The 23,460-nt window shown below is 49.7% G+C and overlaps 1 protein-coding gene across 2 annotated transcripts; it reads right to left on the bottom strand.

Annotated features, from left to right (window-relative positions):
• Positions 1–694: 694 nt before the first annotated feature.
• On the bottom strand, positions 695–22,891 carry RHEBL1 (RHEB like 1). 2 transcript variants are annotated; one of them, XR_007243782.1, is made up of 9 exons: positions 22,739–22,891; positions 17,823–17,894; positions 11,429–11,496; positions 10,840–10,922; positions 9,774–9,830; positions 5,613–5,660; positions 3,913–3,997; positions 1,897–2,061; positions 695–907 (listed from the first exon to the last, which is right to left on the bottom strand). XR_007243782.1 is itself a non-coding variant. In XM_048487890.1 (8 exons), exons 1-8 carry the CDS (start codon positions 22,788–22,790, stop codon positions 1,972–1,974), a joined length of 555 nt encoding a protein of 184 aa, XP_048343847.1. In that variant the 5' UTR covers positions 22,791–22,891; the 3' UTR covers positions 695–1,971. The 2 variants fall into 2 exon arrangements, 1 of the variants encoding a protein (XP_048343847.1); XM_048487890.1 differs by having other exon boundaries at positions 695–2,061.
• Positions 22,892–23,460: the final 569 nt, after the last annotated feature.

The raw sequence follows: 23,460 nt of genomic DNA, 5'->3' as shown, positions 1-23,460 counted from the left end.
GTAACAGGCTGGAGATGGCGAGATCGGGGTCATGCTCCCACCGGTGACCTTGCTATGGTGTTGCTCCCGTGCTGGGGCTTCCCGTGTTACTCCGCACTTGTCGAAACTCAGATGCCCTCAACTCATGATGGACCTGGTTGCCATTCCGTGTTACTCACAGACAATGTTACTGCCTGGACTCTCCTTCAGATATCTATCACTCCGCTTGCTCTTGTATCAGATAGAAGATGCCACGACGCAGAGTCCGGCAGAACATTCAGGAGAGAATGCTGCTAGAAGACGGCCATACAGCCCGGGAACCACACAGCACCCCAGTGATTCCGGCCGTGAAAGCCTTTGACGATACATTGTTCCCCCCTTCCCACCGTATCCTTGTGCTTCAAGACAGGCTGCCCCCGGAATGTGTGCTGATCCTTTGCTACGTGTCAGGCAGACGACTTTGGGTGAATTGCGGGCAAAATAGGAACCGGGCGATCCCACGTTTGGTTCAATTTTGGCGGGATGCAGTTGGACCGTTTGGGTGACTTCCACGCCGCGCACGACGGTAAAAGGGCGTCCCATGTTTGTGCTCAAACGAGAGCAGCAGCCCCTGGTGTGGACAGCTGTTTTCCAAGAGGCCACGAAAAGCTGGCAGGAATCTACCATTAAGCACGCACTGTTGGCTGCGGCGACCGAAGCAGCCCCACCTTGATTCAAAGCAAAATACAGCCTCATACTGCTGAGGACCCAGGTATGGCCCACTGGGCAGGAAATAAAGAGCTCAGACTGCCCATATTTAGCCCTCCAAGAACGGACTTTGTTCCACCTTGTAGCACAACAGATGGTTATGCAAAACAGTCTCTGATTCCTTCGTCCACTTCGGTGTGGTCATTCTCAGCAAACCAGTACCGCTTTCCAAAAACATTAACTGTGTCAAAAGAGGCACTAGAATTTTACCATCCAGTAACAAATTGACAAGATCAGCACAAGTCATACCGTCTCTTCCTACGTCACATTTCCTGCTATCGTTAACACTACATCAAAGCCTGGTCAGCGCTGCTTTAGCATTTTTTTAAGACCTAACGTAGAGCGGCAGAGCGGGGACTTCAATAGCAGCCTTCCAGCCGTTGCTTTTTTTCATTCTATTCTGCCAAGCTGGGCAGTTTTTGTCCTTTTACACAGAGACGAGCTGCGATACCGTTTTGAGTAGTGATAAACACACTGATGTTTGCCAGAGCAATGTGTCCGTCAACCCAATTGACCTGGCTCCTGAACAAAGATTTCACATTTATTTGCATACAAAAAAAAAGTTTTACTGGGCTCTGGTGACTCTCTTCATGCCTCCCTCCTATTGGGTTCTTTTAACAGAATGCCAAATAAGATGAAAAGAAGAGGGGAAAATGTTATGGTGGAAATTTAAGAGAAATAAACTCTCTTTGAATCCCAGTTTGCAGCCTGGAATCTCACAGATAAATTAAGATAAGGCAGCAGGTTGCAAGAGGCGCAACTTGAAAGCCCGCCCAATATGGTGAATCAGTTCCTATCGAAAGCGGACAACGAACTAAGGAACTGGCCCACAGAAGAAAGAGGCCGTTTGTCCGGCCACTGCATCACACCTAGTAGTGAACGGGCACGTGTAAACTTGTGCGTATATGGATTATACTTCAATATAAATATACAGAAGAGTCCCTCCATCGAAAAACAAACATAAATAGATCCTGTTGTGCGCTTGCCCTCCCGAGTTTCTGTAAACATTTGGCAATACATATATATACATACAGATTGCTTCCAGCAAACTAATGTGCAAAACGTGGTCGCCTCATATAGGGGGCGAGCAATGAGGTATATTGCGGCTTGTCTGGGTTACCCGTAAGCTACTTCAGATCTGCCGTACAGGGCTCTAGGTAGTTGCAATACCTGTCCTGACTTGGCCTGAACACTGTGACACACACCCTCCCACCGGCTGAGCGGTTTCGGATGGGGACATGGACATCACATCAGGATGCAGCTGCGTTGCTCGCCATAGGAGTTATCCACCCGGTCAATTTCCTCGATGATCTTGGTGAAGATACCTTGAGTCATCTGCATGCCAGAGAAAAGAGGAAAACGATGTTAGAGCAGGAGGAAGAAATCACAGACGGGGGGAAATCTCCACCTTCGTTTTTCAGTATAAGACACTTGAAACTGTGCCCAACCTCCTTAAGTACAAAATATAATAAGGATCTGTGATGGAATAGTGCTGTAGATCTAGCGGCGTCACACCTACATGTTGGAAGGGTCTTTGATCGCCGGATGGGGAAACTACAAAGGCCATGGAAATTTGCCCAGGACAGGAAAATGCCCAGATAAGGCACTTCAAAGACTTTGGGGACCACATGGCAAGGAGGCACGTTTCCTTGGACAGTACAGAACAAAGGCCAGGGTGATTCCACCATGGGCTAAGCTAAGAGAAGCACCTCTTGACAGGAGGTCCCAACAGAACCATAACAATGTATTCAGCTGAGAAATCTCTGTAACTGCATTTATGTTTCATTTCTTTGATTTCTATTTTCGTCGTCTGGGTTGGGGTGAGATAAGCGTGCCTCTCCCAAGCTTGATCTCAGCCTCAATCATCATATGGTGGCAGCAGTCTCCAATACTCTAGGGCACAGGTGTCAAACTCGCGGGCCTCCAGATGTTATGGACTACAGTTCCCATCATCCCCTGCCAGCATCATGTAGGCAGGGGATGATGGGAACTGTAGTCCATAACATCTGGAGGCCTGCGAGTTTGACAGTTATGCTCTAGGGCAGGGGTCGGGAACCTTTGCTACCCAAAGAGCCATTTGGACCTGGTGGCAGCAACTGGGGAGCCTCACCCCGCCCCACGGCGCTGCCCTACCCCGCCCCGCGGCGCTGCCCCACCCCGCCCCACACCCAGCCAGCCCTAGCTCTGCAGCTCCAGCTGCCGCTGATGGCAGAGCACCTCCTCCCCCCCTTCCAGAACAGGGGGAGAGTGCCTCCTCCCCAGCAGGCTCCTGCCCCCCACCCTTACCCCCCACCCCCGCCAACTGGCCAGCCAGCCGTCATTCCCCTCCTCCCCTCACCCTCCCACGGCAGGCTCTGAGGCTCAGCTTCTAGCAGCCAGCCTCTATGTGACTTTCTTAAAAGGGCAATTCTCCAAAGATTGATTGCTTTCCCCTTTAAGCAATCTTTTGGGGACTCGCCTCTTTAAGAAAGTCATAGAGGCTGGCTGGCTGCCTGGAATGGCAGCTTGGAACTAGCCTGGGTAAGTCGGGGTGGCTGCAGAGGAGGCCAGGCTGCGTGAGTAAGCGCTGCAGTGCTTACTCGTGAGTAAGCCATTGCGCTTACTCGCGAGTGAGCGCGACTTTGCAGGGGGGGTGCCCGGAGGGTTTTTTGGTCTCCGGGCACCATTTGGACCTAGCACGCCTCTGGAAGGGGCAGCGGTGCCAGGAGCCACAGTACAAGCGGGAAGGAGCTGCATGCGGCTCACGAGCCGCAGGTTCCTGACCCCTGCTCTAGGGTGAACACCTTCATGGCTTTGCAGCAGGCTTGCACACAGCAAGGTGGGATACCATACCTGGAGGTGGGGCAGGGAGCATTCCACAGGTACTCTCTAATTCAGGATGTCAGTCCAATGTAACCCACAAAGAGGAGCTGTAGCTCAGTGGCAAAGCATTTGGTCACAGGTTCAACACCCAGCATCTCTGGTTAAAAGAATTTGGGAGCAAGTAACGAGAAGGACCTCTTCGCTGGAACCCAGGAGAGCTGCTGCCACACAGAATAGATAATACAGACTTCGACAGACCAGCATTCTGGCTCAGTAGAAGCAGCTTTGTTCATGACACTTCATAACCAAAGTGACTCAGGACAGAGAGGTGGGCTTCTGAGCCATCCTCCCCTCAATTCAAGTCAGCAGAAGAGGAAGCCCAACCTGGTTTTCTTTTGCCGAGGACTCCAAGAAAACAGCACCCCAAGAATCAGCAAGCTTCTTGCCCTCATCAGTCTTCACCTGTCGGCTGGAGAGACACCAAGGAAAGGAGATTTTTTTAAAAAGAAGCATCTTCTTTGGTTTGCATCACTATTTTTAATATATTTTATTGCCTGGTTCTTGACGGGTCTGTTAAGGGTGAGACAGAAGTGACATCCAGACATTTACTGTATTCTATATGATGAGCACTCGGCACTAAAGAAACCCAATATTCTGTGTGTGGTTATTTAAAATTTCACCTAGCGCATAATTTCATTTATAAACTCTATTAATCGTAGTTGCCTTTCCAAATATCGAAATATTCTATTGCTGGGCTCCTGTACGCAGTGTTCTTTGTACCAAATACTGGAACTTCCTCCTGTCTTCAACTCTGACCAAAGTGCCTTTTGTGCAGTGGCGTAGCTACCACGGTACAGGGTGGGGACAAATGCACTGGGCGGCTCCCGTTTGATCACATGGGGGCGGAAAATCACATCCCCACACCCTTCCCCCCCTCAGCCAGGCCCAGCCCTTCCAGGCCACTCCTTCAGCCAGCAGAGGCTGAAGGAGTGGCCTAGCAGGGCCACCACAGGGTGCCCCTCAGCCCAGCCCCATCCGGCAGAGGCCGCAGCCAAGCAGCCCTCAGCCCCACCCCACCAGGCCCGGCTGAGGCCGCAGCCAGGCATCTGTCAACCCCACCCCGCCAGCCCCCCCAGGACCACTGCCAGCTCAGGTAAGTGTGGCACTGGGGGGCGTAGCTACCACGGGGTGCAGGGGGGCACCATTTCCCCCCCACTACGCCTCTGCTTTTGTGCTAAACCTTCAGCTAGAACAGCCTGTATTTAAAAAAAAAAACTTTGAGGAATGGAAGCTTTAAAAAAGATAAGCTGAAATGTTTAGACAATCCAGTTCAGATTAATTGTGCATGGTAGATATCAGAAACACAGAACCCCAGAACTTAGCAGTAGGCAACGGAACCTACTGACACTTAACCATATGGGCCTACCCAGAATTCAATTTTGGAATTCTAGGAATGTGGCAATGTTACAGCCCAAGCAGAAGGTAGGAAGTTATATACACAGTGCACGCTATTCATATAGTATTCACACCTAGGGGAAAGGTGCATGTCTCCTGCCCTCTGGCGCTAAGAAACAGCATGATAGCAGCTCTCCATATATCATCATCATCATCAGAAACTACACAACATTCCCCTTCTTTCTTCTTCGGGTCCCTAACATCTTGGGGCCCACCGTTCCCGCCCTTTGGGAGGGTTTTATTGTGGATTTTAATGGATGCCGATAATTCTGTGCTGTACGCTGTATTTTAAAGGATTTAATTTTAGAGTTAACATTTAATGTATATTTTGTATTTTGTGTGTTTTTATTCTTTGTTGGTTTGTTGTGAACGGCCCAGAGCCCTTCGGGGGAGGGGCAGTATAGACATTTAATGATAAATAAATAAAAATAAAATAAACATTCCCTTCCACGAAGAGAAGTGACATTTGATCTTTGTGAAACACAACAGAATAGTGTTTGGCCTGGTCACGTTTTAAGAAGCTGAACCAAAGGTAGAAATGACATTCCCTTCTCATGCAGTATGGGTCGTTAGGGACACTCCAGAAGAGACTGAAGTGGACCCCTTCCTGTTTTCAAAGGTCTTCTTACCTTTCTAGCGAGAGATCAGCTTTATTGCCAACAAGCACCACAGGCATCCTGTCAAGAGACAGAGAAGGGGAAAGGGTTAAGCGTGGCTCCTCCTGCGTACGGAAGAGGCCTCACCCTTCTCCGCCCATCTCTCCACCACAACAGTCAGTCGCAGCGGGTTGACATCTCCGGCCCCATCCTGCAAAGCAGCTGGAAAAACCAAACCTGGCCCTTCTCGCAGAAAGGGCTACGTTCCCCCACCAAGGCTCAAGCATTTTCAAGATTTTACGGAGCCGGACTGATCGAGTCTAAGGGTCAAATTTTTTTAAAAAAAGACGGAAGAAGAAGAGTTTGTAAGGAGACTCAAGGCGGCTCACGAACTCCTGTCCCTCCCTCTCCACACAACCGGCCCCCGTGTGAGGTAGGTGGAACTGAGAGAGTTCTGAGAGAACTGTGACTAGCCCAAGGTCACCCAGCAGGAATGTAGGCGTGCAGAAACAAATCTGGTTCACTAGCTAAGAGTCTGCCACTCAGAAGAAGAAGAAGAGTTTGGATTTATATCCCCCTTTCTCTCCTGTAGGAGACTCAAAGGGGCTGACAATCTCCTTGCCCTTCCCCCCTCACAAAAAACACCCTGTGAGGTGGGTGGGGCTGAGAGAGCTCCGAGAAGCTGTGACTAGCCCAAGGTCACCCAGTTGGCGTTTGTAGGAGTGTACAGGCTAATCTGAATTCCCCAGATAAGCCTCCACAGCTCAGACGGCAGAGCGGGGAATCAAACCCAGTTCCTCCAGATTAGATACACAAGCTCTTAACCTCCTACGCCACTGCTGCTCAGGTGGAGGAGTAGGGAATCAAACCTCAGTCCTCCAGTTTAGAGTCCACCTGCTCTAAACCACTATAGCACGCCGGAGGGGGCTTTTTAAAATTTGAAGAGAAACTACATCGCCCGCCTCTCCAGTTCAGATTATAGGTGCGCGCAATTGTGCCAAACTGAACACAAACACATATTTATATATAACTGTTCCCCCCCCCCCCCCCCAAAAAAAAAGGCAGGTGAAGGGGCAAAAAGGATACTTGTCTTTTTGCTTTGAGGGTTATTTAAATGGACAGGTAACTGCAAATGCCTTATACCAGTCTGAGGACCCTGATTGACAGGAGGTTTTAAAAAATTCTACTGGTGACCTGAGATAGTGGCAGTGAAGGAAAATGGTGAAGGAAAAAAGAATAATATAGGATTGAGGAGGAGGCTGAAAGAGGGAATTGAAACTGGGAGGGAAATAGCTATAGGGGGTAATAATTATCAAATGTTAAAGAAGAAAAAGTAGAACCTGTGGGTATGTTGCTGCCTCCATAAATTTTAGAAATTTTACGTCAAATAAGCTAATCCCTTTTTAACTAAGGAGCCAAGTGATCTTTCTCAACAGTTACAAACACCTGTCAGTAGAATAAAAGTTATATCCTTGTAATGAACTACCTATTGTATATAGTTATATCAAGTTCCCCTTATTCCTCTTGCCTTTTCACCTCCCATGTTTTAACCTGAAGCCTTCCTCACAGTCTGACCTCACCATTTCCCCAGAAGGCAAAAGGAAAACAGTTTATGAGAATTCATATTCAGCCTCTTATGTGCGATTTTTAGACATTTAGCAACAAAGGTTTTTTTTCAGTTCCTCAGCTTCCTTGCTGGGTCAGAAAACATCTATATACATTTTAATTCTGGGGTTGGACAGAGAAACAAAATAAAAAGAGCTGCAGGGTTAAAGGAAACAGGAAGAGGGGAATTGTCATAGCTGTTATCAGGGAGAGTTGGTTTTGACAGGCAACACTGCAGGGGGCAGGGGGCGGGATTAAAAATCTTCCTTTCTCTGTTTCCCACCTCCCATTCAGCCCCAACCAACTCAGCTACTTTTGGCATTTTAACAATACATCCGTTTGCAGACCTCCCTTTGGTAATCCTCCTTCTGGTGGTCCTCACAACATCTGAGGGATCTACCGCTCCCCTCCAGGGGAGGATTTAGTGACGGGACGCAAGGAACTGTATATTGGAACACTGTGTTTTATGGGGTTTTTAGCTGTTTTAATCCTTATAGAGCCGTAAGTTATTATATTGTAAATTGTCGATGTTTTAAATTGTGCTCTACTTATATTAATATGTTGTGAACCGCCCAGAGCCCTTTGGGGAAGGGCGGTATACAAAACTAAACAACAACAACAACAACAACAACAACAACAACAACAACCTAAAGATCTGGCAGCTGTGAAATCTTCCACCACTAACCTGTGGGCATCACCACCACCACCACCACCACCTTAAGAGAATCAGGCAATTGATAACTTGCAAAATAGGGCACAACTGTACACTCCCACACATGCCAGCTGGGTGACCTTGGACTAGTCACAGCTTCTCGGAGCTCTCTCAGCCCCACCTACCTCACAGGGTGTTTGTTGTGAGGGGGGAAGGGCAAGGAGATTGTGAGCCCCTTTGAGTCTCCTACAGGAGAGAAAGGGGGGGTATAAATCCAAACTCCTCTTCTTCTTCTTCTTCCCTAAAACCCTTTCCCATCAGTTTTCCCAGATAGGATCAGGCTTAGCCATTAATGGGGGAAACACATTCTGTGCATGCTCTGAGGAACTCATGGTTTCCCATCTTCTGGCTTTAAGATGCTGCCTTGCAAATAGGATTCAGGGGCTGAGTCCAAGTCTTAAAGCTTAGGAACAATTTACAGGGGCATTTAGAAAAAAAAACCTGTAGTGGCCCAGCCTGCCTGTGAAATACCTTCACGGCACAGGACTCTTAAAAACCACATCGAGAGCTGAGACGCTGCTCAAGAGACTGTAGTCCACCTCGCAAGGAGAAGCGTTCCCTCCGAAGACCCATCCCAAGGGATTCAATGCAGGCATAGGTATAGCAACAGGAATGACCAAGGAAGTCTGCAGCCTGGAAAACAGTGCTGACATTTGTAATTCTGTGTAATACATGAGCAACAAGGGATTAGGAATCGCTGCCAGTTACCATGAAGCTGGCTTGTTATTAACTGGTCGTCTTGAAAACTGAATGGTTAATCGGACTACATTGCCAAGCGATACCAGGAAGCATTTTGGAAATAAGTCACTAGTTGCCAACCATCCATTTGCTGGGAAATCATGGACTTAATCCTGCTCTGGAGAATGCCCCGATTCCAACCCGTGGAGATGTAAACCAATTAAGTGTTTCCAGACTGATATTGCCAGAAAACGTGGCTTGGCACCAATGACGTAGGTATAGATTTTTTATGGGGTGGGTTTGGTGCCCCCAGTAGTCATTAGGTGGAGGATGGGGCTTGGGGAGGCATGGCCATGCCCCCAACCCCTGAGCCCCACCCCCTGGCCTCAGTGCTTATAAAAGCAACTCTCGGAGGCCAGGGATGGCAGTCTCTTCTGCCCCACCCCTGCTGGCTGGGCTCCCAGCTGGCAGTCAGCAGTCCCTTCTGCCCTCCCCTCTGGGGAGGCCAGACAAGACTGCCATCCCAGCCTCAGAGAGCTGCTTTTACAAGCACTGAGGCTGAGGGGTGGGGCTTGGGGAGGAGTGGCCATGCCCCCAGGGGCGGGTGTGGGTGTGGCCCCACCCCTGAGCCCTGCCCTCTGGCCTCAGTGCTTATAAAAGCAGCTTTCCAAGGCCGGGGATAGCAGTCACTTCTGGCCTCCCCAGAGGAGTCCAGCCAGTGACGGGGGGCAGCGGGGGGGGGGGGTGCCATTTACCCCCAGGATGCCTCTGCTTTCAAGCAAGCCAGACATGTAATGGGGGGGGGGGGTTGAACCTGTGAACCCACCCCTTACCTACATCCTTGCTTGGCACCCTTACCAAAGGGCATCAGGAGGTAACTAAAGAGGCATCAACCTGTGGGCACACAATCACTAAGCAAAGAGGGAAGCTGGTAAGTTAATTTCCTGCTAGGCACCCAGTTGTTGCTTCAGCGCAAATATCCCCAGCTCCTGAAGCCCTCCAGAACAGGTGCCAAATCTCCATGTCCCTTTGGCAATGGTACCCACAGATCTCACAACATGCCACTCCGTGAGGCCTCACCCACCCACCCCTGTCCTCATGCCTCCCTACAATGCTCCCGCCCCTCCATTCCAGAATCCTTTGGCGTCTTTGTCCGGAACGGTGCCCTTCAATTTCCACCCCGGCAAATTCGCATTTACCTTGTCTTCCCTCTGCTTTCGTACAACTTGCTGTGCAAAGACTTGACCACCTGGAAACTGCAGAAGACAAGAGAAAGCCTCAGCTAAGATACTTGAGCTGAATGCAACTGATACCTTCCCAATCATATTCTTATTAACCAAGCGATCTGCCTGAAGACCAGGATATACTCATTGGACACAGCTCATATGCGCCACAGTAGTAGCTAAACGTATTGTATTTTGGCTCTGGAAATCCCCGTATCTCAAGAAGAACCGCACGAAGAAGATTTTATTAAGAAGTGCAAGACCCCCAGCCCTGTGGAGACAATGCTGAAGGGAAACCCAAGAGACCACCCTGTCACCCTTGACTTTTTTCTCTTGTTCTTGGTTGCTTTGTCTTCTTCAGAACATCACACAAAGTTTTAACTTCTCCTCTCTGTTACACGGCTTTTGTAAAAAGGTTTCTAGTGGAAGTCATAGTTGGGGCCACCAGCTAAGTTTCCATCACGAGGCATGCTGCCTATCTACCCCAAAACTGAACATGTTTCCATTTAAGTTTGGATGAACAGATTTCTGCAGTTTTGAAATAAATCAAAACCTTCCATAAACTGTTGCTTTAAAAACACAGCTAAGGGAGTTGTTGTTTCCACCATTTCAAAATAGGAACCTTTACTGTGAACTACTGTGAATTGCAATCAGCCCATGGAATTATTCTGCCCCATCACAGTCATTATCTAGCATGGTTAAACAAAGCATGTAAGGGACACAAAGAGAACTGGTTGATCTCACTTAGATAGGAAAAACTTGGCGGGACCGAGTCAGAAAATTCTGTAACACGGGCAGAAGAAAGGAAAAGAGAAAAACAGATATGCAAACAGTTGAAGCCAAGATATTCACCTGGCCTCAGTTCTGCCCATGACAGCATCTAAAGCTTCTCAAACTTGTGTTTTCCAGTTCCCAATATCAAGGGGACAAAGCGTCCTGCCCTAAAAAAAACCCCATCAGTCTCGGAGTAGCCCCCCAGTACATTTGCAGGCCACAGAGCTTCGTTGCCAAAGAACCAAGAGAAACCTCGGAGCTCCCTTACCTCTTGAGAGATGTCACAGAGTATACCAGCACATAGCCATGGATGCCGATGATAAAAGAGTGAGGCAAGATCGTGTACTCATCCTGAACACAAAACAAGGGGAGACAAAGAGTCACGCCAACTAAGAGCCATTTTCTTGCAAACAAACTGGCATCAGTTCACAAGTGTGTATGCATCAGGAGGCAAAGGCAGGAGGGAGGGAACCACACTTCAGAAAGAGTACCTTTGCTAACAGTAAAACTCTCAAAGGATTTCTCAGTTCGGCAGAGGCGAAGCGAGGGGGAACTGCACCAGGAGCGCACGCGTGCTGTGCGCCTCTGCCACTGTGCCGTCCGCCTTGACCCCAGAATGCTTTCGCCATGCCCTGGCCACGCTCCCTTCACTGCTCTGCCTGGGGCGTTGCACCCCACCCAACCTCATTGGCGCTACGCCACTGCAGTTCAGAGCCTGTGTTGTGCTCCAGAAACGGTTGCATTTAGAGGCAAATTATATGAAGTGGGCCCAGCCCAGCAGATGGTGAGAGTGCGTGGGAAAACACAGAAGGGAAGAGAAGGGAAGGGAAAGGGAAGGAAAGGAAAGCCATTCTTACCTGTCCTGCAGTGTCCACTAGCTGCAGGTGGAATTCGTCCTTCCCTAGCGACAGCATTTTGTTATAAGCTACAGAAGGAGGAAAAGGCAAAGCACAGCAAAGTCATTCAACTCCCGCCGCACTCCACAATTTAATTCCCATGCTAAACTCCATCCCAGTTCTCTGTACCGGGACATCTTTCTTCTCGTTCTCCCTCCAGCTCAATCTTCATGCCAACTGGGGTCTTGATCTTCTACACTGGCCACCCCCTCCTAGTTTTGCATTCCAGCCTGCTCCATCCTTTTCCTTGCCCCATCCCAGCCTCCATCTGAGCCGGAGAGGCAAAAGCAGAGGGGTTTAACCAGGGGCTTTAAAAGAATTCTCCCCCCTTGTGGAAAATACTTACCCAAGCAGAGGCATTTCTGTATATTCAGAACATTCTGCATGTGCAAACAGGACTTGGGCCCCTTCTGCACATGCAGAACAATGAACATTCAATCCACCTTCAAAATTGTTTGCAAGTGGATTTTGCTATTCCGCACAGCTTCAAAGTGCACTGAAAGTGGACCGAAAGTGCATTATTCTGCACGTGCAGAACGGGCCTTGGAGCGTGATTCCGACCCCCACACCACTCCCGCCATTCTGATGGGACCTTTTACAGCATGGTTGCTGCATGCACACAGCCGCCAACGTGCTTTTGAAACCAAAAAGCTAGCAGGGACAACATTCTTTTTTTAAAAAAAAACAGGCTGCTTGCTGTAATGGAAGGCAAAGCCCTGTTGAAGAAGAACCGAGCAATCACAGAAAGAATCAAGACCTATCTTTGGGACCACAGCCACGTCTCTCAAGCACTGGCCCCGTTTTGCCTGCAGTTGCTCAAAAGGAAGGAAGCAAAGAAACCAGTAGACAGTGGCGTATTTACCTAGGGGACATGGGGTACCCTAAAAAATTTCAAATTCATTTGTGTGGGTTTTTGGGGGGAGTTAGTGTTTTTTCAGTTTTCAGCCTGCAGGGGGCGCAGTTTTTAGGCTAGCACAGGGGTCTGCAATCTGCGGCTTTTTCAGCCTTATATTGTGGCTCCACATGGCCTGGAGGTTGGAGGGTAGCGTGGGCGTGTCCCTCCAGCCCTTCAGACCAGCGCTGGTAGGAAAGGTGAGTCGAGGGGCCAAACCAGAGGCGGCTTCGTGCTTTTCGCGTCCCCTCCACACACCTCTCCTGCCAGCGCTGCTCTGGAGGGCTGTAGGGACACGCCCACGATACCCTCCGACCCCAGGAGGTTGGAGGGTAGTGTGGGCATCTCCCTTCAGAGCAGCCGCCATCCCCCCTCTGCTGTCCCCGCAGCCGCCATCCCCCCTCTGCCCATGGAGCAGGCATCGGGCAGAGGGGGTTTCCCTGCCTGGCGCCACTGCCTCCCGCAGCGCGAGAGGCGGTGGCACTGGGCAGGCCGCAGAAGCCATCCCCCCTTTGCCCCACAGTGCAAGCGACTGCCTGCTCCGTCGGGCAGAGGGGGGATTCCCTGCCTGGTGCCTCTGCCTGGAAGGAAAGGGGAGTGGAGGGGCCGAACGGAGGCGGCTCCGTAGATCTTTGGGGCTGTGGAAAATGGGTTCAAATGGCTCTTTGGATGGTAAAGGTTGCTGACCCCTGGGCCAGCAGCACCAAAATTTCAGGGATTTTTCAGGAGACCCTCCTGATGATACCACCCAAGTTAGGTGAGGTTTGGTTCAGGGGGTCCAAAGTTATGGACTCCCAAAGGGGGTGCTCCCATCCCCCATCATTTCCAATGGGAGCTGAGATAGGAGCTACACCTTTGAGAGTCCATAACTTTGGACCCCTAAACCAAACTTCACCAAACCTGGGTGGTATCATCAGGACAGTCTCCTAAAGATACCCTGAAATGTTGGTGCTGTTAGCTTAACAATTGCACCCCTGACAGCAGGGACCCTCCAGATTTCCCCAGATTCTCCTTTTTAATCAACCCCCTTTGGCATGGACTTAAAGGGAGAATGTGAGGTCCCCAGCTTAAACACCATTGAAAGTGATGCTGTTTGGGGGTGGATTCCACTGGAGGTGTTTTGTGAGAGATTATGCTGACATTTGTTTGGTAAATGTTTTGTTGGGGGTGATTTGTGAGAGATGTACATGCTTAACACCCACTTGCACTGGCTTGGATCTGTTTCTCAGGCTAACAACCTACCTCATAGGGGTGGTGTGAGGGCAAAACAGGTTATGAGCTGGCATGGAGAGAGCCACCATGCTTTGCTGGGGGTGGAACAAAGACATTCACGCATAGACATGCTTTAATACATCTGCCTGGCAAACGCTCGCTGAGGGTGGGAGATGTTTTGTAAGCTGGTGAAAAAAATCATTGTTTGGTCGTGGTGGGGAATGATGGCCACCCATACGGGGGGGCGCCAAACTCAGGTTTTGTCCCCAGGCTCCAGTTTACCTAGATACGCCTCTGCCAGTAGGCGCAGAGCCATCTCTAGACACTGCTTCCAGAGATTGGCAATAAAATTGTGAAATATCTGATGAAGAAATAAAAGGGGCAAAATGTCCAGCAGTGGATCTGCACTGAACAACTGCTATTGTGCTACCAGCCCTCCAGGAAATGTTTCGGGGAGATAAACCTCCTAGGTGGTGTTTCCACCAGGCCCCGGAAACGATCAGCTCATTGAACAAACAGGAGCTGAGATATTCATCCTCACCCAAAGCGTAGTCCATCCAAACACAACAGATTCATGGGGAAACCTGCCCTGAAATAAGTTAAAATATTTCTCTGCATGCAATGGGTGTGGAGGGCAACTTACTAATTCCCCGTCAAAAACAGGAAGGGGCCGTAGTGGGGGGTCTGCAGCAAGGCAGGAAATGAGCACAGAGGTACCAGGGAACCTTTCTGTTTTAAACTGAAAGTTTGCTAGAATCCAAAATGTTCAAACCCTTGAGACCACGCTCAAGACACAGTCGAGACTTATTTGATTCTAATTTTTCGTGAAAAGCAAAGCCCCCATTTTTATGACAAGATCTCTGGAGGTGGCTCTAACCGACTTCTCTCTTTTCCCTCCTCTGGCTTTTTCTACAGAAAAAAAAACACGAGCAAGTAACCTTCCTGTCTTTAACCGTGTTTGCCTCCCAACCATCGTTTAAAACTAGGCCTCCTTTCAAAGAGGGTGTGGCTGACAGCACAACCATGTATTTGTCCAGCAAATGTAAAGACTGAGGTCATATGCTCCTGGCTCGAGAGTCAGCATGGGAGAGGTGATGAGCCAAATCTAGGCAAAACGAGGATTTCTAGATAGCCTGATGAGGAATGTTGCTACATCCCACCCAGCCTGTACATATTTTCTCTTTCCTCTGCTGGCTCCCCTAACCTATATCTCCTTTAGGCCCTTTCTGCACTGTAAAACACCATTTGGGGGGGAGCCTTCGCCACCAAATTGATGCGGCGATGAGGCGTCGCTCCCCCCCCCCCCGCCCCCGCCAAAATGGTGTTTTTGAACCTTACTCCCCGAGTGAGGTTTTTGGGAAACGCCGGTTTCCACCCAGTGCTGAGCGAACGGCACCGGGTGGAAGCTGGCGTATTTCCTGCGCCACTCCAGGACGCCTCCTACCTTCTGCCACCTTCCGTCGCTTTGTGGAGACCAGGGGACATGCCTCCTGACCTCCGAGCCCACGGGGCTCTGGCCACGGGGCGTGTCCCCTGGCCTCCGCAAAGTGACAGAAAACAGGAGGTAGGAGGCGTTCGGAAGCGGCGCAGCCCGTGTGAAGGCTGCGCCGCCAGCTGCGGAGCCAGCCGGGCCATTCATGTGAACGGCCCGGGAGGGAAGGGGGGTGCTGTTCAGTTGGCTGTGCAGAAACGGCCGTACTGGGGAATTCCTATGTCAGCTGAAGTCCTGTCCCCCCAAATCACACCTATTCTCTTCAGTTGTTGTGACACAGGATTATATGGAAAAAGAGAGGTCGAGGGAAGAAGAAGAGTTTGGATTTATATCCCCCCTTTCTCTCCTATAGGAGACTCAAAGGGGCTTACAATCTCCTTGCCCTTCCCCCCTCACAACAAACACCCTGTGAGGTAGGTGGGGCTGAGAGAGCTCTGAGAAGCTGTGACTAGCCCAAGGTCACCCAGCTGGCGTGTGTGGGAGTGTACAGGCTAACCTGAATTCCCCAGATAAGCCTCCACAGCTCAGGTGGCAAAGCGGAGAATCAAACCCGGTTCCTCTAGATTAGATACACGAGCTCTTAACCTCCTACGCCACTGCTGCTCCTAGGCAGTGCATGTATCATCAGTGATAAAGTATAAAGTGGTACCTCGGTGTTCACCGGTAATCCGTCCGGTGACGTTCAACGAACACCGGAAATGGCAAACATTAAGGTACGCTGTTCGCGCACGCGCAACGCCATTTGCGTAGCCTTGGAAGTCGGCGGAAACCGAGGCTACTGATGACTTCCGAGTACGGAAGATGCAGCCAGCGATCAGCGAACACCGAAATTGGCGCTCACCGAAGGTGCCGATTACCGAGGTACCACTGTACACATAAAGAAGACTTTAGGAGGGGCAGAGACTTGCAGTGACTTTTCTGTATGGTTTACCCACCAGTGCTCCCCTAGTCCCTGCCCAAACATATTAATAGCATATTTGCAAGCATGCTGACATTCAAGGCCTGATCTTCATCAAAATCTTTCCAGCTGTGTCATCAGAACACAGATCAGTAATAAAGCAGGCATAACAACTAGCACTACTGAAATAAGCAGGGCTTTCTTGTAAAAAAATGTATACAAAATGTGTACAAAAAAGAGTCCTCCCCTGTGCACTAACTCCTAAAGTGCCAGACAGTAACTAGCTTTTACAAGGCCTTTTATAGCTATAAGGCCGTGGTGGCAAACCTTTGGCACTCCAGATGTTATGGACTACAATTGGCCGTGCTGGCAGGGGCTGATGGGAATTGTCGTCCATAACATCTGGAGTGCCAAAGGTTCACCACCACGGCTATAAGGAAATTTTGATCAGCCATGGAAGGGGGACACGGAAAGGGAATTTTGAGATATATATATACATATACATATACATATGTGTGTGTGTATGTATACGTGTGTGTGTATGTATATGTATATATGTATATGTATATATGTGTGTGGGGGGTGTATATGTATATATTATATGTATATATGTATATGTATGTATGTGTGTGTATATATGTGTGTGTATATGTGTGTGTATATGTATATGTATGTATGTATGTATATACATACATATATATGTATACATACATACGTGTATGTGTATACATATATATGTATACATATATACATATGTACATATACATACATTTATATGTATGTATATGTATATGTATGTATATATGTATATATATGTATATGTGTGTGTATATATATGTATATGTATGTATGTACGTATGTATGTATATGTATGTATGTATGTATACGTATGTGTGTGTGTGTATATATATATGGGAATTTTGATCAGCCATGGAAAGGACTGCACGTGTACACACTACAAACTGCCCCAGAATGCTGATAAGGGTCACATTGGCCTTTTCCACAGAACCAAAATAAAACATTTTGAAACAGGAAATAAAACGTTCCTCTGGGAAATTCTGCAACATTAGAAGCCCACAATGTTTCTGTTCCAGCCTCAAAATATTTTAAATGCACCCTCGATTTTAGCAATTCTTTTGTTGAAATGTTTTCAAAATGTTTTAGCTTCTAAATCTCTGCCCCTCCTAAAATCCTCTTCATGTGCATGCTTGAACGCTGATGATACTTGAACTACATAAGGAAAAACCTCTCCCCGCTCTTTTTTCATATAATCCTGCATCACAACAAAACGTTGAGGGAACTTGTCGGGGGAGGGGGGGTTGACATAGGAATTTCAGCCCAGCACCTGGCCCAGTAAAAGAGATAAAACGTTTCCTACACCTCTCTGCGGTGCTCGGACTTTCTCCTAGGTGCCATTTTCTGAGCTCAATTGTTTATTTTTGTCAGGGTTTTGGGGGGGGGGGGTCGCTATCTTTGAAGTTTTGTGTGCATGACCTATGAAGAATCGCAGCACAAGACTTTGAAGCATCAGATCCACAGATAATTTTTAAAAAAACCAAGCACAAAATGGCGGCCAGGAATCGTTTTGAGGGGGTGAGTGCGAACAAACGGGTGGATTGAAAACGTTTTGCAAATCCTTTCGTTGACTTGAGCAGAAAAAGCCAGTGACTAAATATGAAATAGAAGATTGGGGGGTTTTCTCCCACAATCCACCACCACCTTAAAAGGGCATCTCTGGAAATCCCAAGGGTAACAGCATGATTAAGTGGTATGCAAAGAGTTCTGACTTTCTGTAAGATTTGCCCTTAACAGCTAAGAGCTCAGATGCAATCCAGGGAAGACCGAACCACGCAAGACTTACTGCTTTCCACGGTGGGGTCGTAGCCCTCCAGAAATTCCCCATCGATGAACTGGTGAGCAAGTGAGGTTTTACCTAAAGAGGAAAAAGGTGACAAGAAAAAAGTCTTGCTGCGAAAGTGCTCTTCGGATCTCTTGGCGGCCAGTAAGTAAGACTTATAAAGAAGAAGAAGAAGAGTTTGGATTTATATCCCCCCTTTCTCTCCTGCAGGAGACTCAAAGGGGCTTACAATCTCCTTTCCCTTCCCCCCCTCACAACAAACACCCTGTGAGGTGGGTGGGGCTGAGAGAGCTCCGAGAAGTTGTGACTAGCCCAAGGTCACCCAGCTGGCGTGTGTGGGAGTGCACAGGCTAATCTGAATTCCCCGGATAAGCCTCCACAGCTCAGGCGGCAGAGCTGGGAATCAAACCCGGTTCCTCCAGATTAGATACACGAGCTCTTAACCTCCTACGCCACTGCGTAGGTGAGGACAGCACTGATCCAAGGTGAGGACAGCACTGACTTACAAATCAGGGCCATTAAGGGGCAGTTAACCAAGGAAATCCTTAAACTTGAATTATGGAGCGAGAGACAAAAGGCAATGAGAAATCTCCTGTATGAAGTCGTCGTTGTTGCTGTTGTTGTTATTAAACCATAAGTGTTCCATTGACTCCCATATGGCTTGATATCGAAGAGATAGAAAAAGTGCAGAGAAGGGCAACGAGGATGATTGAGGGCTGGAGCACCTTCCTTATGAGGAGAGGCTGCAGCGTTTGGGACTCTTTCGTTTGGAGAGGAGACGTCTGGGGGGGGGATATGATTGAAGTCTATAAAGTTATGCATGGGGTAGAAAATGTTGACAGAGAGACATTTTTCTCTCTTTCTCACAATACTAGAACCAGGGGACATACATTGAAAATGCTGGGGGAAAGAATTAGGACTAATAAAAGGAAACACTTCTTCACTCAATGTATGATTGGTATTTGGAATATGCTGCCACAGGAGATGGCGATGGCCACTAACCTGGATAGCTTTAAAAGGGGCTTGGACAGATTTGTGGAGGAGAAGTCGATCTTTGGCTACCAATCTTGATCTTTCTTGATCTGAGATTGCAATTGCCTTAGGAGACCAGGTGCTCGGGAGCTGCAGCAGCAGAAGGCCATTGCTTTCACACCCTGCATGTGAGCTCCTAAAGGCACCTGGTGGGCCATTGCGAGTAGCAGAGTGCTGGACTAGATGGACTCTGGTCTGATCCAGCAGGCTTGCTCTTATGTTCTCTTATGGCTAAAGAACAAATGATGTAGACATCCTCAATTATCAGTAGATCCAAAGGAAAGTCTTGGGAATCTGTCCTGCTGGTCAATTTTCTTTGCAGCAGTACACATTTTTATCCTTTTCAAAATGTATATTTGTATGGCCCCCTTTCTCCTGAGCATCTCAGGATTGAAGGCAGATAACAAGAATAAAGATGATCTAAATACAATAAACATCAGCGCAAAACATTAAAACCCAATCTAAAGGCACCTTATGGGCCAACCAGTGGGTGAGTCTGCCTTCGGCCACACTGATACACTTCCAAAGGGAAGGGGGAAATGAAATCAAGACAATTATGAGGTAACATCATGTGGTGGTTAGTATGTTGGGCTGGATCTTAGAGACACCCAAGTTCAAACCCCTGCTCTGCCACAGAAGCTTGATGGGTAACCTGAGGATAGTAACTGACTCTAGGTCTAACCCAGGGGTGTCCAACTCTGGCGCTTCAGATGGCATGGCCAATTGGCAGGGGCTGATGGGAACTGTAGTCCATGAACATCTGAAGCGCCAGAGTTGGACACCCCTGGCCTAACCCATCTACCCTAACCTAACCCATACATATAAAGAAAACCATGCGCTAACATTCCAAAGGAGGTAGGTGATGTTTCTTGGCCCAATGGCAGAAACCACAATATTAAACACTGAACATGGTTCCATTTGGAGAAATCTGCCCAGATGCTGCTCCTTACAGCCCAAGCTGTAAGCACAATCTCTAAGCGCTCAACAGCAAATACTTTGAAACCTAGACAAACCTAGTCTCCCCGAGTTACTTTAACCTTCTGACACATCCACTGAGGGGCTTGTGAACTGAGCTAACAGAATCAACAGCATGTCATTCTCTTACAGCTGTCATCTGCTCTGCAAAGAAAAGTAGTAACGTGTCCAACAATCGAAGCCAATGGAAATCAAATGGAAACCCAGACATTTTTTGACAGTGCAGAGAAAATTCCCCTAGATCTGTGATAGGGAACCTTTTCAAGACCAAGTGCCCAAGTTGCAACCCAAAACCCACTTATTTGTCGCAAAGTGCCAACACGACAATTTAACCTGAATACTGAGGTTTTAGTTTAGAAAAAATGGTTGGCTCCAAGGGGTGCGTTACATGGGAGTAGGCTTGGTGGTAGTCGGTGGCTTTGCTTTGAAGCAACCGTGCAACTCTTCCAACGGGTGAATCACATCTAGGCTGGCCTGGGCCGCTGGGCTCGATTATTAGCATTAAACCTAAGACCTAGTTTTGGGGAAGCAGTGTAGGTAACCCTGTTAAGTGCTGTTAAACCCTACTGATTTTCATGCTAATGTATGGTTGGAGGGCGATTCCTCCCCCCCACATAACAAACTCTGTTTGTGCATGCCCACAAAGAGGGCTCTGAGTGCCACTTCTGGCACCTGTGCCATAGGTTTGCCACCACTGCCCTAGATGACCTCTCTTAAGCACCTCCTTAGAAACACTTTAGTGTTTCTAAAGGCGTAGGAGTGGCGTAGGAGGTTAAGGGCTCATGTATCAAATCTGGAGGAACCGGGTTTGATTCCCAGTACTGCCGCCTGAGCTGTGGAGGCTTATCTGGGGAATTCAGATTAGCCTGTGCACTCCCACACACGCCAGCTGGGTGACCTTGGGCTAGTCACAGCTTCTCGGAGCTCTCTCAGCCCCACCCACCTCACAGGGTGTTTGTTGTGAGGGGGGAAGGGCAAGGAGATTGTAAACCCCTTTGAGTCTCCTGCAGGAGAGAAAGGGGGGATATAAATCCAAACTCTTCTTCTTCTTCTTCTTCTCCTGCAGGCATGGGAGCACCACAACCCTCCAGACTATATCTGCCCCAACCCAAGCAAGGGGAGCATTTTGCTTTGCAACCTTTGGCACCAGCCAAGTTAAAATCTACAGTGGCCCATTTTGGAGCTGCTCAAACAAGGTGCAGGTGGCTAAACTGGGAGGATAAACCATTTAAGCGTACACATTAAAACCCACCACGCCCAACCCTTCTCAGCTAGGGGCGCTCTGCATGACCCCTACAGATTTATTAAGAAGAGAAGAAGAGTTTGGATTTATATCCCCCCTCTCTCTCCTGTTGGAGACTCAAAGGGGCTGACAATCTCCTTGCCCTTCCCCCCTCACAACAAACACCCTGTGAGGTGGGTGGGGCTGAGAGAGCTCCAAAGAACTGTGACTAGCCCAAGGTCACCCAGCTGGCGTGTGTGGGAGTGTACAGGCTAATCTGAATTCCCCAGATAAGCCTCCACAGCTCAGGCGGCAGAGCGGGGATTCAAACCCAGTTCCTCCAGATTAGAATGCACCTGCTCTTAACCATTACGCCATTGCTGCTCCCATTCTAACCCATTCTAATAACAGAAATGAGGCTCCAGAGCTCTTAAGGCATATAGAGGTTAGCCTCCATGGAACCTCAACCCCCCCCCCCCATTTTGTTTCAAGAGTCACCAAAGGCTTGATGCAAGGAAAGAAACCATGTCATTCCCCAGCCTCCCATGCATAATCTTTGTCCCCGAGTCATTTCCTCCCCCTGCACGTGGATTAATAGAAAACAGACCACAAGCAACCTATTGCATTAGCATGTGGGGGGGTGGGGGTGGGGGGCTTTCAGATGAGTAGAGAGTTCTGTAGGCACAAATAGCTCCCCAGAGGAGAAGTCAGTCAGCAAAGGTCAGGCAATCCCTGGCTACCTCTAGCCAGCAGCTACAAGTTTCCCCAACTTGCGAGCTCAGTTGGAAGGGTCCAATAAGCCTCTCCAGAGGGCTCGATCCAAAAGAAGAACTGAAGGGGTGGAGAGGAGACCTATTCCCAATACAAGCACCCTAACACTATCAGTTCTGATTCAAGACCAACGCCCCAGCACTTTCAGCATTGAGGGATGTGCGTGTCTATCAATGCACGCGACGACTGGCAAAGCAGTAACCAGCGCGGGTCTTTGGTGGCAGCGCTCTGGGGGCAAAACAGTGACCGGCACAAAACAAAGTGGATATTGGCCAAGGCACAGGATTGCACCCATTCTGTGCCCCAAGGCTGTGGAACCGGGCAAGAGAGCCACGGTTCGTCTCAGGATATGTCCCCTTTAAGCACAGCAAGCACAGAGATAGGAAACCCACAATGCAGAGCAGAGCACCCAAACCCCAAACGCGAGGGCCGTTCAGCAGCGTCAAAGGACAGGACACGTGTCATAAATTCACCCCTCCTGGCGGCGGCCAGCTTGTATTTTCTCCCGGTCGGACCTGCAAAAGGCTGCTCCCCCCCCCCCCCCACGCGCGCACGTGCGCAAGCCTCGGATGCTCCTAGAGGGACCGCAACGCCGCGATCCCTTCCAGAAAGCCGCCCACGCGAAGCCCGGGAAAGCCCTCCATCCCCACGTGACACGGGAAACCCTGGCATGCCCGCGCGCTTCCCCGGGACGCGCCTGCATCCTACGCGCTCCCTCCCTCCCTCCCCGCCTGCCTGGCGCTTTGCGCCCACCCAGGCGCCCACCCCGCCGCCTCCCGAGCTGGGTGCCTGCAAATTGCACGCCCTTCCGCGCGCCCTTGGCTCGGCTGCGCGCCCCCCCCCCCCCGCCACTGGCTCCACGCCGCCTCCTCCCCCCCCCCCGTTCGCCACGTGCCCCCGCCCGGGCGCCGCCACTGACCCACGGAGCGGTACCCCAGGATCACGACCTTCCGGTAGCGGACCAGCGGCATGGCAGGGAGGGAGGAGCAGCGGAGGGTGGGGGCGGCCGGGCGGCCCGGCAGATAAAGAGCCCGCCGGAGTAGCGCCGGGGGTGCCGCCACTACAAACCCCCCACGTGACCACAACACTGGCCTAGCGCCGCTGCTCCGGATTGGCCCGGGGGAGAGAGGCGCGTGCGCGGTCCGGGCAGCTCCGCTCCCATTCATGAAAACGGCGGGCGGAGGGACGAGGAGGTTCCAATTTGGAACTTCCAGACACGCGCGGCCGGCCTCCGCCCCGAGGAGTCCGCTTCGGCGCGGCCAGTCGGACGGGAGCGCGCTTCCGGGGAGTGAAATGCCCACCTGGTTGGCTTCCTAATCAAGTCGGTTTCACCTCCGTGCCCCGGTTGTTTGTTTTTTACCCCAGGCGTGCATTTTCACATGTGCTTCTTGGTCCATGGATGTACGCTTGTATCTGCCTAGCTCACCGGGTGTCTGTTGTGGGGAGAGGAAGGCAAGAAGTTTGTAAGCCACTTTGAGACTCCTTATAGTTGAAGAAGAGTTTGGATTTATCCTCCACCTTTCTCTCCTGTAAGGAGACTCAAGGTGGCTTACTGTCAGATCCCCAAAAACTGAAACAAACTCCATGTAGAGAACAGAGCTTTATTCATGGTCTGGAGGACAGCCTGGAAAAGCCAAGAAT

The sequence above is a fragment of the Sphaerodactylus townsendi genome, linkage group LG03 (genome assembly GCF_021028975.2).
Source record: "Sphaerodactylus townsendi isolate TG3544 linkage group LG03, MPM_Stown_v2.3, whole genome shotgun sequence".
Taxonomy (NCBI): domain Eukaryota; kingdom Metazoa; phylum Chordata; class Lepidosauria; order Squamata; family Sphaerodactylidae; genus Sphaerodactylus; species Sphaerodactylus townsendi.
Note: the sequence above shows the minus strand (reverse complement) of the source record. Positions and strands in the feature narration are given on the sequence as shown.

Coding starts and splice junctions, on each gene's coding strand:
- RHEBL1 (XM_048487890.1), bottom strand. CDS start 22,790: ATGCCGCTGGTCCGCTACCGGAAGGTCGTGATCCTGGGGTACCGCTCC. Junction 17,895..22,738: donor CCTGGGGTACCGCTCCGTGG/GTCAGTGGCGGC, acceptor TTTCCTCTTTAG/GTAAAACCTCACTTGCTCAC. Junction 2,062..3,912: donor CCTCGGCAAAAGAAAACCAG/GTTGGGCTTCCT, acceptor TCTGGCATGCAG/ATGACTCAAGGTATCTTCAC.